Raw genomic sequence first — 18,033 nt, 5'->3', positions numbered from 1 at the left:
CTCTCCCTCTCTCTCTCTCCCTCTCTCTCTCTCTCTCTCACCCTGTCTCTCATGAATAAATAAATAAAATCTTTAAAAAAAATTAAAAATGTTGACTCTGTGAAAGACCCTGTTCAGAAGATGAAAGACAAGTCACCACTTGGGAGAAAATATTTGCAAGCCACATATACAACACAGAACTAGTATCTAGAATATATGAGGAATTCCTGCAACTCTAGAATCAAAAACAAACAACCAAACATTTCCCTGAGAAGGACAGACAGTGAGCTTAAAAGCACTCGTTTAGTCATCAGAGAATTGTCATTAGTCCACTCTTCCTGCCAATCTTTAACAAAATTCCCCAATTCTCCCTAGACCATCCTGGCCCCCTCTTATCTGGTTCCCCCTCCCCCCGGCCACACACACACCCCTCTCTTATCCCAAGCCTGCCTGCCCCAACTTGGTCCTCATTTGCTCTCTCTATTCCTAAATTAGCACACCCTTCCACTTGGTGCTGTGGCTCTTATCTTGCTGTCAGGATGAAGGCAACTGTGTGGCAGTAAATGCCACCAGGTCAGGCTGGCCATGGAGAAGTGCGGCGGGGTGCTAAAGGAAAGAGGGACTTGCGGGCAGAGGAGGTAGAGACAGACACAGCTGTGGGCACGCAGAAGAATCTTTCTGGTGCTCCCTCAGCACCTCAGAGGCCACCAGATTCTTTCCCCTCCCTTCTCTGGTCTGTAAGAGGAGCTGAGATACGAACTAACTTACATTTTTTCTATACCCGAAGCAGTCAAAAGGTTTTGCTCTTCGAATCAGTGTTCAGTGTGCCACCTAATAGCCAGCAAACTGACCTTGAGTTATTTCCCAGCCAAATGGAATCAAAGTGGGGCTGGTATGGTTAGTCAAGAGGCAGGCCAAAGTATCCACTGCAGAGGGGGGAGGTTGGTGTGTGTGTGTGTGTGTGTGTGTGTGTGTGTGTGTGTGTGAGATCCATAAGGACAGATGTGCCCAGAGCTGAAACAGTAGAGGGTGGAGGACTTCAGGATCCTTTGAAACTCCCAGGTGGAATCCAGGTTGGACACACATCCTGCATGGACCTTTCCTGCCCAGCCAGGATATCCTGTGTTTGTCGAAAGGACTGCGCAGGGAAGCCCTGACCATTGTCCTTCCCGAAATCTGCCAGTCAGCCCTTCCCCAGCGTGTGGCAGCCGCCCCAGACAGAGGAAGAGTAACTCTGGAAACGGTGTTATCAGCATCCTCCATGGACTTCCTCACCTCCTCTCCAGCCCCATTAGCCCCAAGCTCCTTAGCATCCTCAAACAGAAAGTGGGGAAGCTGGGATGGGGTCAGCGCCCTGAAGCCGGCCCCCTCTCTTTTGCCAAGACCTACCTCTGCGCAGCCCTGAGTGGGCAGCTGAAGGCTGCAGCTGGAATCCCGAGCGAGAGATGGAGCCCCAGCTGGGGCCTAAGGCTGCCAGCCTCTGGCCAGGCCGGCCTGGCCTGCTGCTGTGGGTCTCAGCCCTGAGCTGTTCTTTCTCCTCGCTGGCTTCTCCCTCTCCTTCTCTGGTGCCCCGAATCAGAACCAGCTACAATTCTGGAAGGACTTTCCTCGGTCTTGATAAATGCAATGCCTGCATCGGGACATCAATTTGCAAGAAGTTCTTTAAAGAAGAAATCAGGTCAGAATCTCCATTAGATAACTCGGAGGGGCAAAATCCGGTTCCCTTCACGTGAGGATGTCCAGGAGTTTGATGAAAATGAATCGGGATGTAATTAATGGGTGGGAGCTGATGCAAAGTCATTTAATCATAGTGGTGATGGGTTGAGGTTGGGGTGGGGAGGGGTTGAGGTATGAAGCCGAATTCTAACCCTAAATGCTAAATCCAAAGTTTTCTTTTGAAGTGGGAGCTGAAAGTGTTCTTTTCTATGAATGGAGTAGCCCAGGATTATTGAGGTTACCAAGTTCATTTCTCATAAAAAGAGGGAAATAAAATTAATTAGAAGGCCTACCAAGTGCCCGACATTTTACTCTTTTTATTCACTCTGCATCACCATCCTGGAGTTAATGTTATACACTCATTACTCAGACAGTGAACATGACAAGATTAAGTGACTTGTCCCAGGTCACCACCTAGTAAGTGGCAGATCCGGGACTCAAACCAGGGCAGTTTGCTCCAAAGTTTCTGAACAAATTTTCTGATCAGAGGAAAACCTAACTTTGGTAAATGGTGATTCACATGGATCTCACCAAAGGATGGTATCGCAGTCTGGAATTAAACCTGTCAACACATAGTCAATGAGTCTTGACCACAGCCAAGACCTGGCAGGTGCTCTAGTGACATTGTTATAACTCTGGCCATTGCCCTCGAGGAGTTCGGGAGGAGGGAGCCATGTTAACAATAATAAGATAATTTGTTTATATAACAATAATAAGACCTGGTCTGATGCAGGCCAGAAGTGAAATGTAAAGGACCTCCAGGAGCTCCACGGAGGGGAATATTAATTCCAAATGGGGACCAGCGAAGGCATTCAGAGCAATGCCTTTAAAGAATGACCTGAAATTTGGGAGAAGGGCTTAAGGTAGAAGGACCAGCTAAAGCAATGGCCCAGAGTGCGGAAAGAGGCAAAAAGCACTTAGTGGCTAGAGCATGGGGCCCATGTGGAGGCGTGGCAGAAGGAGGAGATTGGAAGAGGCAGATGGGGCAGGCGTCTTGAAAGCCATGCCAAGGATTTGAGACCCTCACCTGTGGGCCAGTGGTTCCACACCTCTTTGATACCAAAGACCCTTTGTAATAGGCTGTTTCTCCTCAGCCTTCCTCAGGGACCTATCTTAGGCATGTAAGATTTGGTGACCAAGCAAACAGCATTAATTTACAATAATTGATTTCCAATCTGTATTAACCTAAGATGTATTTGATTATCCAACTAAGTTTCTAAACAGATATAATGAATAGAAAGTATGAGTCAAAAATGTGGAACTTTTGCTAGATGGTAGATATCGTATTGATGTGGACTTTCCTCGTTAGACGTTTTTTTAAGTATTTCAAATGGTGAAAAGTTGAAAGACCTTCTCAACTGGGGAACCTCTATTTCAGGCAATGGTGAAGGAGTTTGGTGGGGTAGAGACACGATGAAATTTGTGTTTTGGAAGGATCTCCTGGAAAGTAGTGTGTAGGAAGGGGCGCCTGGGTGGTTCAGTCCATTAAGCATCTGCCTTCCGCTCAGGTCATGATCTTAGATGATCTCAGGATCCTGGGATCAAGCCCTGCATTGGGATCCCTGCTCAGTGGGGAATCTACTTCTTCCTTTCTTTCTGCCCCTCCCTCTGCTCATACTCTTTCTCAAATGAATGAATAAAACATTTTTTTAAATAATAATAATTTTTAAAAAGGAAATCAGTGTGGCAGGATGGACTGGTTGATGCTGGCAGGGGCGGCCAGATCATCCTTCCTAGTCCAGGAGAAAGGTCAGTGGGAGCAAAGCAGGGCAGGAAGGATGCCAGTCAGTTCAGCTAGAGAGTCGTTTTGCTGACCAACTCAACCCGACGGAAAGTAAAGATGGAAATGTTGAAAGTGAACGCAAGATTTCCCGCCTAAGAAATGGGGTGGAGAGGACCAAGAACATGGGTGAAATGGGGCGGATTCCTCAGAGAAAGGAAGCAGGGAGAATATGGACATATTTTCCAAGGAGGGTGAACATTATGGAATTCGACAGAAGGAGAGTTCTGGGTTCACATCCTCCTCGAGGTAACTAAACAAGAGTGTATGGATCTTACATTTGACTCTTCGCCAAGTGGCAATAAATGAAGGTTTTTCTCACCAGGCAGGTATTGGCCAAATCCAGGAAACATTTCCCCAAATAGGTTTGTGTTCCCATTCGAGTTCAGGATATTACCTCAGCTCCCTCAGAATTTATTTTCCATGTGCGCCTGAAAGGGACGTGTGCAGATACAAGCAGGAAAGCACCGGGAGGGCCAGGTTGGGGTTTAGGGCTCTCCCTGTTGAGAACGCACATTCCTGAAGCTCAAAGCAGCAGAGAGAGGCAGTGAGTGGGTCTGGGAACCTGCACTTGTTTATAGTTCTTTACAGAGTCAGCAACTGTTTCCTTATTTCAAAAGTCCTATCTGTTTATTTTAGAATTTTCAAGAAATACCAGAGAAAGCACAAAATGAAAATCATGTATAATTCCTCCACCAAGAGACACCTTGGTGTATATCCTCACCACCTTTTTCCTAAGTATGGATTTAAAATTTTTTTCAACAAAAATGTGATCATAGTGTGTATACTTTCCTGTACATTTTCATGTAACAATATGTCAGGAACACCTTTCCACATTAGTAACTGTTCTTTGACATCAGCCATAGAAACGTTTTTCTACATATGTCTCCTTTGGCAAGGGAAACAAAAGTAAAATTAAACTACTGGGACTGCACCAAAATAAAAGGCCTTTGCCCAGCGAAGGAAGCCATCAACAAAACAAAAAGGCAACCCACCAAATGGGAGAAGACAGTTGCAAATGACACATCCACAATTTTATTTCTAATGGCTTTGTGGTATTAGATTGCATTGATCAGCCACAATTTATAAAACTAATCCACTACTGTGAGACAACTAGGTTTTTTCTTCTTTTCAGTATTATAAGCAGTGTTATGTTTGAACATCCTTGTTGCTAGATTTTTGTGTGCATCAATCATAAATTCCTATGACAAACTCCCAAAAGTGGAATTTCTGGGTCACAAAATGTAGCACAGTTTTAGAAGATTTTATATATGTACATATCTCCAAATGGAGACTTCTTCTTTTTTTTTTAAGATTTTATCTATTTATTCATGAGAGACACAGAAAGAGAGAGACAGAGACAGAGACACAGGCAGAGGGAGAAGCAGGCTCCATGCACCAGGAGCCCGATGTGGGATTAGATCCCGAGACTCCAGGATCACGCCCTGGGCCGAAGGCAGGCGCTAAACCACTGGGCCGCCCAGGGATCCCCCCAAATGGAGATGTCTACCCATAGTGCTCACTTCTTGCACACTCACAAATATTTCATATTACTACTATTTTTAATTTGTATTTCTTCTGAATTGAAGACTTTTTTCAAGCTTATTGGCCATTTCTATTTCTTGTTTGCTAAACTATCCACAAGTTCATATCCGTTGCCTAAGAGTTTGTTCATCTTGTTCACCACCAAATATTTTCTCACTTCTACAAATGACTGTGATGATACCTTAGGGAAAAGCCCAGCCCAAACTCTCAGATGTTTGGCCAAAATGCTATAACCAGGGAAACATTAGCATTCCAGGAGAGGACCTCAGTAAGGATTGGACAATACTTGTTTGTCTGGCAGCAGAGAGGGAGTCTGGGAAGCTGAAGACACGTAATTGGTAGATGAATGTCATCTTTCCTTCTATCCTTTATCTTCTCTGGCAAGAATGCTAAAGATAAACTGATGCTTCCCATACCCAGCCTATAACCTTTAAACATTTCAGTGTTTTCAGTACCAGTTTTCCCATGCATTCCTTGTTGACTTTCAAATCCTGAATGAAAAAGTTAAGGGAAACCAGAGAAAAAGAGTAAACCTGATTGACATAGTCTTCCTACTAAAAACATACCTAACTGTGAAATCCTAAGTGATCACACCAACTGGCAAGATCTACCAGGAACTTATTGATCGGTATTTGTGTATGTGAAGGTAACAGGTTGGGGAGAAAGGTGGAGGTGGGGGTTATTCTGATCAGAGTCACTCCTAGGGATACCTGGGTTCTCACCAAGACAGGTGCTTTACCTCACCTTCTGTACTGTATTCACTTGACCTTACATCCCCACCTCCTACTCCCAAAGTCTTAAAGGATGTTTATTTTTTTAACGGCACTTAATTTTTATTTTTTCAAAATTTTATTTAAATTAAATTAATTAAGATATAATGTATTACTGGTTTCAGAGGTAGAGGTCAGTGATTCATTCATCAGTCTTACATAATACCCAGGATTCTAGGCACCTGGGTGGCTCAGTGGTTGAGCATCTACCGTTGGCTCAGGTCATGGTCCTGGGGTCCTGGAATCGAGTCCCACATCAGGCTCCCCTTGAAGAGCTTGCTTCTTCCTCTGCCTATGTCTCTACCTCTCTCTCTGGGTCTCTCATGAATAATAATAATAATAATAATAAAAAACCCAGTGCTCATTATATCACATGCCCTCCTTAATGTCTACCACCCAGTACCCCATGCCCCCACCCCATCCCCTCCAGCAAAAATCAGTTTGATTCCTATTATGAAGAGTCTCTTATGGTTTGCTTCCCTCTCTGATTCAGTCTAGTTCTATCCACGTCGTTGCAAATGGCAAGATTTCTTTCTTTGATGGCTGAGTAATATTCCATTGTGCATATATATATATATATATATATATATATATATATACTGCATCTTCTTTATCCATTCATCAGTTGTTGGACATCTGAGTTCTTTCCGTATTTTGGCAATTATGGACATTGCTGCTATAAACATTGGGGTGCGTTGCCCCTTCAAATCATTATTTTTGTATCCTTTCGATAAATACCTAGTAGTGCAATTGCTAAGTCATAGGGTAGTTCTGTTTTTAACTTTTTTGAGGAAACTCCATACTGTTTTCCAGAGTGGCTGCATCAGCTTGCATTCCCATCAACAGTGTAAAAGTTTCCCTTAAAGGATGTTTAAATACTTCTGAGTAGTAGAGGGCTCACAGTAAAATAAGTAAATCATTAGACCTGATTTTGCCTTCTCTTCTCCCTTGCCCTTGTCTGTCTCTTTCATTTCAGAATATGATAGTAAGTATTGCTTTAACTCACATCCTTGAATCAATTCAGAGGCCTCAAGATCTGTAGGGCCCCAGAGCTAATGGCAAAAGCATCCACGTACACATTCAATCATCCACACATGCACCCATCCATCCATTTACCAATTCATTCAGGCATCCATCCGTGCATTCTTCACTCTGCAGCCAGCCAGCCAGCCCTCCATGTATCCCTCCACTCACTTATCATTCATCTATACATCCAAATAACCATCCATCCATCCGTCTATTCATCCATCCAACTAAAATGCATCGAGCACTAACTTGGCACCAAGCAAGCTGCTAAGCACTGAGTGATCATGTTGAAGGAAGCCCAGTCCCAGCCTTGAGGAGTTTACTTTCCACTGGGAAAACAGTGATTACACTGGGAAGGTGGAAGGAAGTATCTCAGACAAAGGGATGGGCACATGACAAGGTGAGTGGAGGTTCAGAGGCCCAAAACGATGTGGCTTTAGCCGAGAATGATCAGTGGTTTGGTGAGAACAAAGCAAGATTATAAGGGGAGCAGCAGGAGATTGGCCCAGAAAGGACGCTGTGAACTGCTCTAAGTAGTGAGAGCTTTGGGGAAGACGCTAGATATTTTAAGGGTCTTGGCAGAGCTGAGGAATGGAGAAGAGGAAAGAGAGGTGAGAAATATTTAGGAAGGCATGTCTACAGACTGTTTGGATGTAAGCATGAGGAGCATGCATGAACAAAGAGTGTTCCATTCTCATTGCGACACTGTCACTCCCCCCACACCTCCACTCTGTCCTTCATGTTGAGGGGCTGTGGCCAATTGGACCACATGACCTTTTTGCTTGCTTCCACCTCTGGAAACTATGATACTTATTGTTCATCTCTCGAACTAACAAGGAGTTTGGCCAGCCTCACTTTGAACATGCCCATGATCTCAGTTCAGAAGGAATATTAGAATACTCTGTTTGGCAATTTTCCAAATTCTAGGATTTTAACATTTTAGTGAAAAAAGAGCAGGGTTCATTTTCTCACCGACACCTTTCTGCTCGATAAAGTAGGTAATCAAAGTTGTCAGCACACACATTTTTTTCCATTCAATACCATAAATTTATTACCACTTTGAGTCGGGGAGAAGTGGCCTGTAAATCTGTGTATTTGTGCTCAGTCAGTTTTTATGGGATGCCTTGAGCCACCTCTGAATGTGCACCAGGCATCCGTTACAGGTCACCTCTCATTTCAGACCCTGTTAGCAACCCCTAATAATGTTATCTGTTCCCCAAAATGAAGTCATAAAAAGGATGTCAGGGGACCAGGAAATGGCAAAGTGCTTGAAATTGCAAGCTCTGGAGACTTGAATGCCACTTCCTCCAATCTCTGGTTGTATGACTTTGGACAAATTACTTAACTTCTCTGTGCCTCAGTTTCCTCACCTGTATGGTTACGAATAGTACTGACTTCACCAGTTTGCTGCCAGGTTTAACTGAATACTACCCACGAAGCCTCGAGCAAAGTGACTGGTGTGCTTAAGTGTTTCATACACTCGTTGCTACGATCAGTATCTAAGAGAGCTACCTATTATAAATTCTCAGTCACAGGCCTTCCAGGGGGTTGAACCCCCATGAGCAAGAGCAGTTATAAGAAACAAGCAGACAGGTCTGCCTCAGGGTCCTCTGCCCTTCCTTAACCCCTCAGAGGGGAGGATCATTTCCATGAAAATGCCCTGAAATGGACTCACTGCTAGTTTATAATGATTCATCTTTTTAAATAGATTTGTGGCAATGTCTTTGAACAGAATTCTTTGGGCCTACTTCTACTGCACTTTGAATAGTACTGCTGCATTCTGGAAGGTGCTAATTGACAGTTTCTGCTGGAGTACCTTCTCTGAGAAGCTTGCAGTCTCTTAGAGTGAAGTGGTGTCATTTAAGTGAGAAAACAAACCAGTGGAGCCTTCAGGGCCAATCCAAATGCTAATTCTTCCAAAAGTCATGATCATGAGGTGGTCCCATAATGCCCAACAATAAGAAGTTAAAGATTCTTCCTTAAATATAGAACACATCTTACTTAGAAGCTGAATTTTATTCATCAGGAAAGTAAACGTTACCTTACCAATCTTTCATACATAAATCAGAAGACTCCCCATTCTTCCCTAATGGAAATGTTGGCACGCAGCCAGAAGAATGGAGAAAAGGCTCAAGGTGGCGCCCAGAAGACCAGCAAGTGGTCATAGACCAGTGCTGCTCCCCTGGGGAGGATTAAGGACCAAGCAGGCTGTTGTGTGGAATTATACACCTCTTGGATCCCAGGGGGCTTTGAATTTGGTGACCATTTAGCAGCCACTGTTCCCTGTGACTTGGTTGGTACAGATGTCTTAAATCTTTGGACAGAAAGGAAAATTGATGGGGCTGTGTAGGGTGAAGTATGGAGAGGCAGAGCTCCGCCAGAAGCCTCTTCTCGAACTATGGTTCCAAGACCCAGCCATTTGAGGGTGGGCTGTTTCTAGAACCAGGGTAGAGAAGGGGAAAGATCATGGGCTCTGTTGACATAGGGCTCTGCGTTTGCCTCTCTGCTTGGCAACATATTGTTGGAGCTTAGGCAAGGTCCTTAAGCTTTATAGGCCTCAGTTTCTCCATCTGTAAAGTGGGGACAGGGTATGAGGAGAATCTAAGGTACCAGCATGTGTAAAGCTGCTGTCTGTACAAGGAGAAGAAGCCAGAAAGCCATGGCTAGCCCTGCTGTGCCAGCTGCATGACAAGGATCAAGTTTGTGTCTGGCTTGTATCTCCCTCACCTTTTGTGACATCAAAGGTTTACTTCCCTGAGTTTGGGGAAACAAAAATTGTCTTCTCTCCGAAAGAGTCTGGAACGCCCCAGGCTAAGGAGGAGAAATGGGACAGACGGGATGCTGTCCCCTGTCTCCTTGTCCCTCAAGGCTCTGCTGGCTCTGGCAGTACAGCTGGTCCCTCCTTGTCCGCCCCCCACACACACACACCCAGACTTCATCCCTCCAGCTCCAGCCAGATCCTAAAAGGGTTCTTCTTCCAGGTTTGACAGCTGGCTGGCCTCCCACCTCGAACTGCCTCCCGACTACTTGCCTTCTTACCCTGCAAATTACTCAGATGATTCCAAAACCTGGCGCCCTGTGGAGGTCTCCAGGCTGGTGAGCAAACAGCAAAGCGACATCTCAGACAGGAGAATCTGCGCCTCTGCGGCAGCCCCGAAGACCTGCAGCATCGAGCGCATCCTGCGGAAAACCGGGAGGTTCCAGAAGTGGCTGCAGGCCAAGCGCCTCACACCGGACCTGGTGCAGGTGAGTGTGCGGCCCAGGGCCGGAGACAAGGAGGCGGGGGTGGAGGGAGGTGTCTCTTCTCGTCTCACCAGCTCCAAGTAGGGAAAAACAGTCACCGTTTGTCTGCAGTGGGACCAAACAATGTCACGGAGCAGGGTGGCTTGTGACAAGACGGTAACTAGACGGCTTCGATGATAGGGACCCTTCCCCTTGTCACCCATCGGTCTCGGCAGCTATTCGGGAAACAGGTTCCTGCTGCTCCCTCTGTTCTCAGGAACTGATGGGAGGACCCTCCCCAACCCTCCCCCTGCCGGGGTTTTGGTTCACCTGCGGCCTTCTCGGGGGACCCTTGCCAACCTCCCAACTGTGTCCTCTCTTGGAAGCTCTCACATACACCCCGCGTCACCATCCAGAGAGCCCACTTGGAAAATCAGCTCCCTCATCAGTTTCCCAGCACGGAGAAGAACCAATCCTGAGTCATGGGAGAGGCGGCCTCTGATAATACAGCCCCCCCCTTCCCACCTGAGGGCTCCTACTCCCTCCCACGAGGAGGCGGCCTCCTGGAACTTGAGCACATCACTGGTGCATCGTATCCTGCATTCATCCCCACTACCCCGGCTTCTTCCTCCAGACCAGCACAACCACCTACCTCCACACACACACCCCCGCTGGGCCCCTTCTGCTGAAGACGCCCCCTCAGAGGACTGGGGAGTGACTCATCTGCAACAGAAGTGGGAAGGAGAGGCTCACCCAGCCTCCCTGCCGTGACAAGGTTGGAGGGCTTGAACTGGCCCTCTGGGTGGGTGGGGGTGCTGAGGCTGCTTCTTGCACTCCCCAGGCCACAAGCCCCCTGCGCATGGACTTCTGAGCGCCCAGACCTTCCCTGGGCCTCTGCAAGATGAGGGGCACAGAGCAAAGATATCTCATCCATGTCACAGGGCCATCTGGCTTTGCTCTCAGGTGATGGGAAACTGCTTTGCCATCAGGAGGAATTGAGCTGCCGGTAACAGGGCTGCCATCTGACACCGAGCCTTCCAGTGGGAACCCTTTGCACTCTACCCTCTATGAATGTCTCGGCCATGGCGTGGGAGAGAATGAGCCAGGGGAAGTCACGCTGGGCCCAGGCCGGGGAGGTGGTGGCAGGATCCAACATACGGGTCTTGGAGTTGGTGCAGGAGACCTGAAGTGGAGGCCCAGGTGGAAAGAACCCCAGTGGGGGCTGCTCAACACTTGGCAGTGTCCAACAACACAGGGCAGATAACAAAGCCCTCGCCATGGTCCACACCGTAGGTGTGATCCCTCTGTCACCTCTCTTTGTGCATCTGCAGAATGACCCTCTGCACACTGGCCTCGGTACCTGCCACAGGCCATTTGCAGGCTGGCCGCAGCACAGGAAGAACCAATATGAGACCTTTTCTGCTTTGCCTCAAATATGTGCTCAGCAACAAATAGAAGTCCGCAGGAAGAGCAAAACAAGATACACAAGGAATTGTTTCAGAACCGCTTGAAAATCCCATCACCTCTTTCCGCCCCCATCATTATCAGGTCCCATGCCGAAGGACACAGTTCCCTGCAGACACTGGTTCTAGACGAGCTCTACTTGAGAGCTGGACAACATACCAAAGGACATCCTGGTGTTCAGGATATCCTTGAGATCCCACAGAAAGTGGCCGGCCTGACATGAGGCTTTGAAATCAGGAAGGCTCCCTCTTTCCTTCAGCTTCTAGAGATTTCCATAATAACAACACAGTGGGGATTATCCCAGCGGGCCTGGCAAGGCCAATGGCAACCTGCTCCATACATCTAGTGTCACCTACCATGATGAGTGGTACAGACCAAAGATCTCTGGGACCTGCCTAGACACTATGCCTGAGTCCCGGCTCCACCACTAAATTCTGTGGCAACACGAGGAAGAGCAGAGACCCAGGAAGACCCTCTGGTCAACAAGTTTCAACATTGTGCTTTATCTTGGGGACACAGAGATAAATCTGACACAAGCTCCACTTCCAAGAGCCTGTGGCCCACTAGCGAGGACAGGTCAGAGCACAAACCACCACAACGCAACATAGTGCATGTTATGATGACACTCGGTAAGGGAAGAAAGGACAACCTATTGATTGGGTCCTTCACTCATTAACCAGTTGACCCTGCATGCAAGCCCAGGACTTTCTCACTCTGCCCCGACGTCCCTCCACCCAAACTGGGTTGTGGGGAAGAGGGCTTGTGAACCATCCATAAGAGCCTCCCGGCTCTCCTATTCTTTGACGTGGTATGACTGCTTCACTTATTATCGAACAAATCCTGATGGGTGCCTACTATCAGCAGGTGTTGTGCCGTGTGCCTTGATGTCCTATTTCTCCAAGGGTGGCAAATAGTGCCTGCTCTACCTGAGTCAGGCATCCTCACGATCTTACACAGAGGAAGATGCTTTAGAAGAAGCCCATCGCCACAGACATGCATGGCAACGTTATTGTAACAAGAGGAGCCCTTTCGTCGGTGTGTTGTGCTAAAATTTGCTCAACCGAATTTGTCCTCTCGCATGAACATGCAGCCAAAAAAGCTATCTTTCTTTCTGCCAGAAACAGATCCATTAACAACACCCCGTTAAGACACATCCAAAGCCACAACAATTTCACTTTTCTGCTGACTCAGCTTTTCATCCCCACCAGAGGTTTTTCCTTTCCTTATAAAACAAACAAACAAAAAACAACCGCAGAAAAATTTCAGCATTTTATAAATGCTGAACAAACCCCATGTTTTCTCTATCTACCAAAGCCCAAGGTTATTGGCATCCCATTTGGCACCACCTCCTCCCTCTCTTATCCTCCTTTCCAGAGACACTTTGCCCTTAGGATTCCACAGAATGCCCTCGGTGTTCTGCAGCCTTTCCCTCCAAGGCCTCATCCCTCATCCAGGCAGCACCCAAACTCCTGCACTTCTCTTCTTAGCGAAAACTCGCCTCCCAGACAGTTTCAAATGGATCCATCATCACCAAAGGTGGTGGGGTTGGGGATAGGGGGTGGCGGCTAGGAACTCACCTACTCTTCCCAAGAGACTTGAAAAATGAGCGTTCAGGGACACCTGGGCAGCTCAGTGGTTGAGCGTCTGCCTTCGGCTCAGGTCATGATCCCAGGGTCTGGGATCAAGCCCCACATTGGGCTCCCCGCGGGAAGCCTGCTTCTCCCTCTGCCTGAGTCTCTGCCGCCCTCTCCATGTCTCTCCTGAATAAATAAATAAAATCTTAAAAAGAAAGAAAGAAAGAAAAGTGAGTGTTCAGGCAAAAACTTGAACCTTCACAGCAGCACTCTTCACAAGAGCCAATAGGTGGAAGCGACCCACACATCCCTCAACTGAGGCATGAATAAACAAAACATGTTATATCCATACAGTGGAATATTATTTGACCGTAAAAAAGAATGAGGTACTGCCTACTACAACATGGATGAGCCTGAGAACCATTAAGCTAAGTGAGGGGAGCCAGGTGTTAAAAGACAAATATTGGAGGATTCCATTTATAGGAAATATCTAGAAGAGGTAAATCCATAGATACGGAAAGCAGATTAGCGGTTGCCAGGAGCTGAGGGGGAGAATTAAGAGTGAATGTTTAATGGGTACCGGGTTTTTCTTTTGGGGGTGATGGAAAAATTCTGGAGTTAGAGAGTAGTGACAGTTGTACAACCTTGTGAGTATACAAAAAGCCATTGAATTACATAACCTTAAAATGGTTAGAATGGTCAATTGTATGGTATGTGAATTTCACCTCAACTTAAAAAATAAAAAAGGAAGAATAAGCCCCAAAGAAATTGCACCAATCCTGTGATTTCATTCCCTAGAAGACCCGAGACATGATGGGCAGCTAATCCAATAATTTAATTCATGCCAAGATGTGAACAGCTAATAGCATTTCACTGTTAGCCCTCCAAGAAACCATTTGTGTGTAAAGCCGATATGGTAATACTCGTACTCCTCCAGCCCCTGACTATCTTGCACCTTCCTGATACATCCCTGCATTCTTCTCCCCTGCCCACAAAATCCAGATGTGCCCCCCCGCCCCCCGACCAGAATCCTTCTTGGTGATGTTCTGAGCAAGTAGCCCATTTCTGGGTGATGGTTCATGATATCTGCCCGCCCCGGGAATTCTCTAGATCATGACTTGAATGGTGTTCTCTGATTTTCTCAAAAGCCACTTTCCGACAGGGATGTGAGCCAAGACCCTCCAGAGTGTGCGTCTGTGTGTGTGTGTGCTGGTGCATGTGTGGGGAAAGAGAGAGGGGCCATGAGAAACACAGATTCGCTCAGAGAACTGGCAAGGGAGAGAGAGAAACAGTCAAAGAAATGAAAGAAAATTTAAGACAGGGGACATGTGAACAGCATGGGGCCCTCAGAACCTTGACTATGAGTTCTGCTTCTGAATAAATAAAGTCAGCTTGGATGAAAAGCCCCAGTGGCCACCATCAGAGGCTGAGCCAGGGAGTCCGTGGCTTCCTCTCCTGCAGGACCAAGTGCTGCTTTGTATTAAGGACACTCTCGAAATAAGTCAGTCAGAGAAGGACAAACATTATATGGTCTCATTCATTTGGGGAATATAAAAAATAGTGAAAGGGAATAAAGGGTAAAGGAGAGAAAATGGGTGGGAAATATCAGAGAGGGTGACAGAACATGAGAGACTCCTAACTCTGGGAAACGAAGAAGGGGTGGTAGAAGGGGAGGTGGAAGGGGGATTGGGGTGACTGGGTGACGGGCACTGAGGGGGACACTTGACAGGATGACCACTGGATGATATGCTATATGTTGGCAAATCGAAATCAGAAGAAGAAGAAGAAGAAGAAGAAGAAGAAGAAGAAGACGACACTCTCTTGAGCCAGGGAGGCAGCGAGGGACCAGAAATCAGCCAGAGGGTGAAACAATGCAGTGTGTGTGTGTGTGTGTGTGTGTGTGTGTGTGTGTGTGTGTGACTTATGCTAATAAAACCCTGACTTTCCTCCTAAAAACTACATTATTCTGATGGGAATACCCTACAGCCTAAATTACTAGCCCACAGATAGAAGCAGAGCCAAGAACACCACCCAGTTTATTACGATTGCTTGTTCGAAAAACCACAAAGAAGGCTTCCTCTGCTATTATGCCAAACGCAAAGAGGCAGCAACCCTCGGCGGTGCGTGGCTAATCGGAGGAAAACACATATCCCCCATCCCCTCAACTACCAGCTGCTTCTGACAATGTTCTAAACACAGACCCTATTTTTCCCTGGCGTGGGAACGGATTCCATGGACGGAAGGCCTTTTATCCCACTAGATGGCAGTAGAGAGTGTTCAGGCAGCTTCCTTCAAACAAGGATGGCTGGCAATTTTACTTCCTCTGCTTCGGTTTTGTTTTTGTTTTTAAGAAAGAATTTTAAAAATACAAATAAAAATAAATAAAATGAAGAAAAGAGAGAGATAATGAAAGGCAATAAACAAATTAAGCAAAATGCACGTTGACCATTTAACCAGGATAGGGTTGTAGAGGTAAATACTTAACTAAATTTCATTTTTGCTTGAATTTAATTCAATAATACTTAAGAGGGTGTTTGCAGGACCTATGCTAGGCCCCAGGCCCACACCTAAGGGTGTGGAGACAAGGTCCCTGCACTCTGGGAGATGACACCCCGCTGGGGCAGGGACCCATTGTGATAGGAGACAGGGTATGATAATGTGTATGCATGAAGATGAAAATCTTGTATGAGAGTCACAGCTAGTTTTCAGACAATAAATATTTTAACCTCTCACAAGCTACCAGGTCAAGGACCCTTCTTCCAAAAAGCTACATTTGTTTTTAGTTTTTTTTGTGTGTTTTTTTTAAGAACATGTCCAGCTTGATGCTGGAAAAAGAAAAGCAGCTAATGGGTGGCCATTCCATTTTCATATTGATCTAATATGGGAGTCAACGAAGAAATGAGCATTAATGGAAAAGGAAATGTGAGCTACGGAAAGTGCCTGGCCAGTCCCACATAGGCCAGCTATTCCCAGAACATCAGCACACACCCTCTGGCTAAACCGTCTTTGGAGATAAGAGGTCCTTCTAGGGTACACTGTGATCGTGAGTCCCTGCTCCCCATGACCCTTGGGAAGTAGTCACGGCGCTTTGTTCGTTGCCCATGGGAGTTTCAGGAGCCAACTGGAGCGAGATCACAGCCTGGATCTGAGCCCCGCCCAATCCACTTTCTCCTTCCAGTCACGGAAATTGGCAGTTGAAACAACGAGGACTTTGAATCATGGTATTTGTTGACGGTTACAACCACGAAGACTTCATCATCTCTGCATGTATGGCGAACACGAATTGTGATAGAGACTAAGCTATTAATTTCCAGGCCTCTGTTTCATCAGAGGCTCATAGAAAAGGGACGAACAGATTGCTCAGCCTGTCTCCTAAAATGAATCCTAAATTATTCCTGATGGACCATGAGTGAAAAGAAGACAGTGAGAGGTGTTCCCCACCGTGGTTGGGCAATTAAAGAGGCAAGAAAAGACTCCGGAAAGGTAGACGTGAGATGAGTCCCCAGAGGTTCCTTCCTGATGAGCTCAAATGCAGAATAGAGAAAGCCTGCAGCCCAGGCATAGCTGAAGGCTGGGCAGCCGTCAAGAGGGACCAGCCAAAGCAGGCTCTGCTATCACACGTGCTGAGCTTTCCCTGAACTTGGATGTTGGCCAGCCAAACCCGTTCTTAAATAAACCAAGCCTCCTTTGTTCTTGCTATGATTTCTTCCTTTGCTATTTCAGTATCCCTATTTTGTAATCTGCTGGAACAAATGCTTTTGCTTGGTTCAGAGGCCTGAGCATTGGCTGTGCCTCTGCATACATCCACATAATATGAAGTCCACAGAGGTTAAACTATATAGTCTATAACAGACATCTATAAGGACATTCATTCGAAAAAAAAAAAGAATGATGAAACTTATATATTGCTTGTGTTCTAGAAACAGTTTCTTGGACCACAAAACCTCTCACCAAATTTTAAAAAGTAGAAATACCACAGACCACTTTCTCTGATTAAAAGGCAATAGCATTAGACAGTAACGGTAATCAAACAAGAGAGGAGAAAAAAGAACCCTACCAAAGTCTGGAATTTGCTTTTGAGCCACAAAGCAAATAACTGAAATTGTAATTGTATCAAGAAAAGAACAATAACAAGAACTCTGTATACCCCCAATCTATGATTTAACCTTTGCCAAATCACTACTCGGAGGGAAACTGGAAGCCAGTCCAGTGTCGTATTAGGCGGCTGTCAGTACAAGTCTGGTCATTGATATGGAGAAATAATACACAAAAAGGTATAAAAGTGAGGAATGAATGTCACTGCGGTCCTGACTCAGGGCCACCTATTGTTTCACCTAACAATAAAAAAATGTCCAGTTTTGCTAGCCCTTTTCCCTAAGGGTCTTCCATTCTATGGAAGACTTGATTTGTAAGCCTTTTCAGTGAATTAAGTGCAAAATAAATGTATTTATCCCTGATTTATATATTATACAGCAAACCACAGAGCAATGTAGCAACCTGTGAAACATCAAGATAGATTTCTACCCACTGAACCATACATGTGTCATAGACTCTTGGAGTTGAATAAACTTGAAAGCTTACCAATGGAAACTCTCGAAATATTTGCATCCTTCATCTTACCATACAAAAAGGGGAACTCACCACCTTCAGAAGATAGCCTATTCCTTCTTTGAACAGAAAAAATCATCAGAAAGTTCATCTCAAATCTGGCTTCTTGTAGCTTTCACTCATTTAAATTATTAAATTCTTTTTACTCCTTGGCATTGCGTATGACATTTCCCCCTCCCATATGTTTGCCCCCTCGATTCTGGCTTCCTAGTCTAGGTAATCCCCAATTCCCTTTTCCATCCAGGTCATTCCTCTCAAATCAATGCATATTAAACATTGTGGCAGCTAAAACCCTTGCTACAGCCAGATTTTAGTTTTCAAGAACAGAGCCTTTTATTTATCCTGTTAA

At 45.9% G+C, this 18,033-nt stretch overlaps 1 protein-coding gene across 1 annotated transcript in view; it reads left to right on the top strand.

The window, feature by feature from the left end:
• The first annotated feature begins 1,154 nt into the window (after positions 1-1,154).
• DIPK2B (divergent protein kinase domain 2B) overlaps positions 1,155-18,033 on the top strand; it is a 42,924-nt gene continuing 26,045 nt past the window's right edge. Inside the window, exons 1-2 of the mRNA XM_038587231.1 lie at positions 1,155-1,657; positions 9,798-10,062. Coding sequence (XP_038443159.1) covers positions 1,425-1,657; positions 9,798-10,062 — 498 coding nt within the window. The 5' untranslated portion in view covers positions 1,155-1,424. The remainder of the gene's footprint in view (positions 1,658-9,797; positions 10,063-18,033) is intronic.

This window comes from Canis lupus, chromosome X (assembly GCF_011100685.1).
Source record: "Canis lupus familiaris isolate Mischka breed German Shepherd chromosome X, alternate assembly UU_Cfam_GSD_1.0, whole genome shotgun sequence".
NCBI lineage: Eukaryota > Metazoa > Chordata > Mammalia > Carnivora > Canidae > Canis > Canis lupus.
The sequence above is the reverse complement of the archived record's forward strand: the minus strand, read 5'-3'. Positions and strand labels throughout refer to the sequence as shown.